Consider the following 6,631-nt stretch of genomic DNA (forward strand, 5'->3'; position numbering starts at 1 on the left):
AAAGATTCAGTGTCTAACATTTAGGAAGATCTACTTTTTTTAATCTACAGACGCTGTGGGTCGACCTTTCATGGATGCAGCCATGTTGAACCACCTTGTTTCTACAGTAGCTCAGAAAGGACAAACCAAACACTGGCTCTAGATGCGGCCTTACGTGAGTTTGCCACCGTAGTTTCTCCTACGCACTTCACAGCCTCGTTCCCAGGTCATCAAATACTGATGCGAGCGGTGTTCAGTTAGTAACTTCCCCGCTTGATGCCACTAAATCCTACACACTGGTCCTTTAAAATGTCTTTTGGTAAACAACAACTCTGCCTCATGGGAACGCCAATCTGAACATATTAAGTTAACCATTATAGTAGCTGATTACTGCAGAAATAAATCATCTTTATGTACAATACAGCATCCTTATTTCTATATAATCTGTCCCACGACGCCACAGCACCCAGTACATCCCACCCACGCTGACTAAGACTGTTTAAATTCAACCAAACTTATATTATTTATCTTAAATTGCACATGTACAGTTTAGTTTTTTAGTCAAGCTGCCTAAAATATTTTTTTAAATTGCACATTGCATATAGTGTATATATTTTTCAGTTATAGTTTGATATTTCTATTATAATTTGTAATATTCTTCATTGTGATAAGAATGTATTTGTACACTTTGTACTTTGTACTCTTTTTATTGCACTATATTCCCCAATGCTGCTGTGTGTCACTAGAATTTCTCCTACGGGGGATTAATAAAAGGTACATCTTATCTTATCGAGTTCTTTGACTAAAAAACAATTATAAACTAAAACCCTTCACATTGGCGTGAATAAACATTAATTTCTCACTGCCAAATGCACATTTAGCAACTAAAACTTACCTGAAGTTACTGTCTCATTGTTGAGGTATGCGGTCACGTCCTCAGGCTCCTGCTCTGCCTGACTCATCTCTCTGGAAAGACAAATAAATGACACAATAACCATAAGAGACACACAATAAACACAGATATATAAGGGTATATTCAGACAGTCATTAATGCTTCTACCTGAAACAGTTTGTCCTCTCCTGGCGCCCCTAATGTAGTTTCTGTTATGATGTAAACCTTGTCCTAGATCTGTGTCTGTGCTTGTTGTTGCACAGTTTATTCCTGTTAAAGAGGGCAACTGCAGAAACAAGTAATGGACTTTTCGTGACAAGGCTGCATACCATGTGTTATTAAAAGTCTTCCGAACAGACAAAATGTTTATTATAAAGTGTCAGTCGAGCTTTAACTGAATGTCAACAGGAATGGGGCTGTAGTAAGCACACAGTTTACTAAAGAAAATAACAGGAGCTTGCTTTGGGTGTGCTGCAGATCCTAAAACAAGGCAGACCAGTTCACAGTCTGCCAGAGCTGCACAACAAGTTGTAATAATAGACAATAACAAGAGTTTATACACTTTCAAAACTGTTGAAACACAAAATGTTTAATGTTGAAGCAGCATTAATGTCTTCTGGACTTTTAACATTTGCTGGCAGGTTAAAAGAATGACCTCCATATTCCCCAAAGCAGACTTTTAAGTAACCTCACTTAAGGCCTCATCAATGATGTGTTCAAAAGTTATAAAAATATGCCCACACAAAGGCGTTATTCAGCCATTAAGCACCATGTTACTTCACAGTACGTGTTTGCCAGCTGTGGTGACATTTATCGGATGGGCAAACAACATTATCACCCCGTGTATCCTGGTACAGTTTCACATTAAATAGGAGTAGTTAAAGCTAAAGGCTAACTCAACCTGTATGTTTTCGTAACGGCTGACGCTTACGTAAACTATACGTTAACGTAAAGGCACGTTAAAAGGCAGTTAAAACGAGACTTTTTTTTTTTAAAAGTTAAAAGATTCGTGTACATTTTAACGCTAACTTGTCGAAGCTGTCGGTTAACCCAATAAAAAGGCAGAAATGTTTGGACTTTGGAGCCCTTGTGTGGTTGTTTTAGCCTTTAGACGCCATAAATTGGGCTAACGTTTGCCTTTTTTGACGATGTTTCTAACGTTAGATGAGACATACATGCATACAGACACGTCATCGCCGACGCACAGAACCCTCACGTCAACGGTTTCCAACGGTTATCGGCGGTTTATAAGTAATTCGGCCCAAACCGTCCGACTAACGGTCGAGGGAGTTTGAAGCTAGTAGACCAACATGGCTCACTTTTTATCCTAACTTAACGCTTTGTTTCTGTACAACTCCTCACGGCCGACACTCAAACTGATCCCCAACCAGCTAATTTAGCACTTACCTCGATATTTTTTTCTTTCTAACGTTAGCTAAAACTGATCCAGTGCAATGTGCGGGACTTAAGTCAAAAAAACTGACCCCAGATAAGGTTCAGGTTCCGCGGGCCTGTGAGGATGTACGGTTAATAGTGAGCTGGTGCTGCTGCTGGTGAAGCTGACTTGTGTTTGTCTGTCTGATATTTTTTTGGGAGGAGGATCTCTGGTCTCTCCACCCATTAAAAACACACAGAGGTACATACTGTCCGCAGGCTGGAGCTCCAGCTGCTGGCTGCGTTTACTAGACATAAAAAAAACAACAGCCAACATGTTAAAAAAAGTAGTTGTTACAGCCTGGATATAATACGAGTGTCGTTCAGTGTTTTAATGCACTCTTTGGCGCACACATACATGGAGAATTTTCAAATTAAAATATATATATATATATTTTTTTATATATGTTTTGGTGATAAATTTAAGCACAAAAGTATCGTTTGCTGTTTGGGTAAGTTAGACCTCTGTTGGGGACATATATTATTATTTAATAGTTTATTTTGTGCGGACTGTAACTTTGGCGGGAGAGAATACTGATAAAAACAACTTCCGCCCCTCGAAGCGGAAGTGAGGTGTTTCCTCTTTGTTTCACGCCAAAGATCGTCTCTGTTAGAAAGAGATGTCACATCCTAGTGGATAAAAAAAACTGCACACCTGAATCAAATACCTATAAAAAAGTAGATTAGAGCCACTTATGAAAACTGTATCTGAGTTCTGAGTTTAAGGTCAAATAAATAAATCAAGTTTTCTGAGATTAAAGGCAACAACACTGGCTTGGATGTTGCTAGGGTACCAACTGTTGTTGCCATGGCGAAGAGCTGCAGTGTATTTTGTATTTCTGTTTTAAGGTAAATTAAGAACCTGAATTAATAAAAACCTGGGTAAAAAAAAAAACATCAGCATGACTGTAACCATTGGTGACCATTATCAGAATAAAAGGCTTACTTTCTGTGCAGGTAAAACGTTTTGTGTGGTTTGTGAGTTTTGTATATGTGACTTTATAGTGTTTTGCACTATTGTTGCTGTCCTCTGAGTTAGATACAAGTTTCATATTGATTCATTTTGATGGAACAAACTTCCTATTTTTCACACGCATACACTCAGCTGCCAGTTTAGTAGGTGAGTAGTACTTAGTTAAAATTAGCTAAAACTAAGTCCTGATACATCCTACAGAGTCCAGTTTTTATTGTATATATGTTTTATTGTTTAAGAGATGACAGTAGACTAAATGACAGAAACATCTCTCTGTAAAAAGCAATACAACAGCATCACAAACTGCAGCTTCCAAACTGACCACAGAGTTGAATCTATACCTTTCTAGCTAATAAACTGGTGTATTTGTTTTTAAATCCACAGTTCCCATTTATAATTTTAATAGACCTTTTCATGGAAGATACTTTGACACGTCATAGTAGGTGAAGCACTGTGGTTAAAATCCGCTCAGTAGTCTAAACCGACTTTACTACAGCTGGATCCCGCTGATAATGCTGAACTTTGTTTCTCATCTAAAAAAAGAATAATAACTGTTCTTTATTTAAAAAAGAAATGGTCTCTCTGTTGTTGAATGTAGTTTCCTACTGAAACAACCTCTGTTCAGACCTGGACTGGAAGAAAATATGGAGTCTAATTAAGGTCAAGGAAGTGACTTTTAAAATAATTTATAATGTTTTATGCCTTCAAGTTAATATATATATATATATATATATAAAGGACATTATTGTAACATTCTTATTTTGTCAACTGGCTCCAGAAGATTTATGTAATTTATTTTGGTCTTGTCTTCATTCTTGTTCTTTTTGGAGAGATATTTGTGATTTTATTTCTCAATATACTGATTCTGAATTAACCCTTTCATATGAAAATGTATTGTTTGACTTCTTTTCTTACTCTCCTACCAAAACAATTAATATAATCAAATTTAAGACAGCCTCATGGTGGTTTATTGTAGTCATCTGTGACTTGTATTTCCGTCTTATCGTCCTGGAACAACGAACACAATGGAAATAAATTATTTTTCTAACTTTTTTTTGTGTTACCCTCGACACGTATGCATGTATTTGTCGCAATGTTTGACGTTTATTTGTAAGGTTAAATAAATCAAATCAACATGATCCCACTTCTTGCAAAAATATTCATAAATCAAAATGTTGCAATCATGAAATCATCTTTTTTAAAATCGTTTTTATTAAATTGTTTGAAGAATGAAATCAAGAAATACAACCGTAAATTAATTAATTTACCCTAAACAACATTTTCGTTAACTAATATACTAAATATATAATGTTTACCTGCTGTTAGTCAATAAAATAAACAAACAAATAAATAAAAGAAACCGGAAACCACGTGACTCCAGCTCTGTTTCCCGCCTGTATTCGTAATGACTGATTTAGTTTTTGGAAACAGCCGCAGAGTGACAGCTCTCTCTTCTTAAAACTCACAGTCTGGGCTGCGTGCAGATAAAGTTCCTGTTTGAGAAGAAGCACACACTTTTCCTGACCCCGACTGTGGATTATAAACCAAAGTTTGGTGCTGGAGAAGCTTTTATATTCCCGGGTTTGGATCCGAAACATCCCGAGTCGTCGCCGTCTGTTCAGCATTGGAAAGACCCTCAGTGTGGGAAGACAGGTAGCCTCACTAATGACAGTGATAGCATGGCTTTAATGTTGTTATTATTTATTATTATTATTAATTAAAGAGGAGGGGGATGTCCACTTTTTAACAGCATTTTCATTTCCTGCAGAGTGATGCTGCATTAGCACACATACATATGTTAAAGGAGGGTTTCAAGTGTTTGTTATTATTGTTTTACTCAATATTAACATCCACATTAGTGTGATTAATTCATTAAAAAAATGTTAAGGCCATCCTCAGGAAGTCTGTTTACCTCACAGGACATCACTAAGTCTGTTCTTCTTTAATTAAAGCTGCAGTAAGTGACTTTAATAAAAATATGTTTTTGTCCTGTTTGCTGTAACTTTCACTGCATCCTGACAGTAATTCATCAAACAGATAATCTGACAGACAATCCGGCTGCTCCTAATGGTATTAATAAGAATTCAGCCTGGATGAAAACAACCAATCAGAGCTCAGAAAGATTGCTAATTGTTGTTATGAGTCTCTTTTGATGACCTTTCACAGATTATCTGTCTCATGTACTACTGTCAGGATATAGTGATATAAGTTTCAGCACATATGAGAAGTAATTTCCATAAAACTTACCTACTGCACCTTTAAAAGCTTGTTGTTACTTAACTTGGATGTCTGAGATTCCCTGTGCATGTTCAGAGTTTCACATTAGGACATTTAGCTGCTGAATGGGGAAGGAAGCTCTTTTGTGCTCACGAGGACATCTCAACTGTTAGCCAGCTATTATCCAATATGCAACTTACACAAGTGTGACGTTAAAACTTAATAACGTGTGTCTGATATGTGTTTTCCACAACAACAAAAAAAGGTTTTATTTCCACATTAAAATCTTTTAAAAGTTATCTACTCCTTCTAGCTCATTAAAACTTCCAGAATCTGTAAATATACACGTTTTGATCATTTTTCTACTTCTTACTGAAGTCCATTCTCGGTGTTTGTGCACTGGTGGCTTCAAGTTTCTACATCACACCTGTATTGTATCTGTTTGTGATGTCACAAATTATGCTCTTAGGCCCCGCCCCCTTTAAAAATCTTCATCAATGAGCTGAGAGAAACTCTTCCAGCACATTAATGTAAATACATCCTTCTAGTGTCAGACATCATTCAAACATCACACTGTAGCAACAAGAAGAGAAAGATTGTTGACTTATGGAGACATATTGTGTCTTGTGTTGCGATAGAAAGGGTTATATACTATTCTTAACACGGTAAACTTCCAAAAAACAAACCATATTAGACACCATTTATTATCCTAATTTAGAGTATTTTATGTTTAAAATATGTCTGTAGAGGATCTTTGATATAAATGGATCCAGTAATGTTTGAATTCAATACATGAATCTGCACATATAGTAAAGTTATGGTCTTTTTAAATGAGTTGTTTGATCTGATCATGAGATTTCTTACTCCGTCTAATCTGCACAGTGAACACAATGTGTTTTATAATGATATACAAAAGAGAACAAACTCCAAATCAAATATCAAAACAATATTTAACTTTCTGGTCATTAACAGGAGTATTTGTAACTCGAACATCACCATGTTGTGCAGTCTGATTTCTTGTGATATCTGAAGACCGATGGCTGCATATTGACTGTGTGTGTGTGTGTGTGTGTGTGTGTGTGTGTGTGTGTGTGTGTGTGTGTGCTGTTTTTCACATGTAATGACAGTTAACGTCC

General features: G+C 36.4%; 2 protein-coding genes across 5 annotated transcripts in view; one reads left to right on the forward strand and one right to left on the reverse strand.

Moving 5' to 3' along the window:
- tmem263 (transmembrane protein 263) overlaps positions 1–2,507 on the reverse strand; it is a 5,084-nt gene extending 2,577 nt beyond the window's left edge. Inside the window, exons 1-3 of one of the 4 annotated variants that reach the window (XM_035665191.1) lie at positions 2,356–2,492; positions 1,040–1,157; positions 875–945 (exon numbers count right to left, since the gene is read on the reverse strand). In XM_035665191.1, coding sequence (XP_035521084.1) covers positions 875–941 — 67 coding nt within the window. In that variant the 5' untranslated portion in view covers positions 942–945; positions 1,040–1,157; positions 2,356–2,492. Of the gene's footprint in view, positions 1–874; positions 946–1,039; positions 1,158–2,278 lie in introns of all 4 variants that reach the window. The other 3 variants (XM_035665190.1, XM_035665189.1, XM_035665192.1) reach the window with 3 other exon arrangements.
- A 2,186-nt stretch (positions 2,508–4,693) lies between these two features.
- The window catches only part of si:dkey-103i16.6 (SIRT1 domain-containing protein), a 12,886-nt gene continuing 10,948 nt past the window's right edge, over positions 4,694–6,631 (forward strand). The window contains exon 1 of the mRNA XM_035664963.1: positions 4,694–4,931. The gene's annotated coding sequence lies outside the window, so the exon portion shown is untranslated. The remainder of the gene's footprint in view (positions 4,932–6,631) is intronic.

This window comes from Morone saxatilis, unplaced genomic scaffold, assembly GCF_004916995.1.
Source record: "Morone saxatilis isolate NCDOM2014 unplaced genomic scaffold, NCSU_SB_2.0 Contig2, whole genome shotgun sequence".
Classification (NCBI taxonomy): domain Eukaryota; kingdom Metazoa; phylum Chordata; class Actinopteri; family Moronidae; genus Morone; species Morone saxatilis.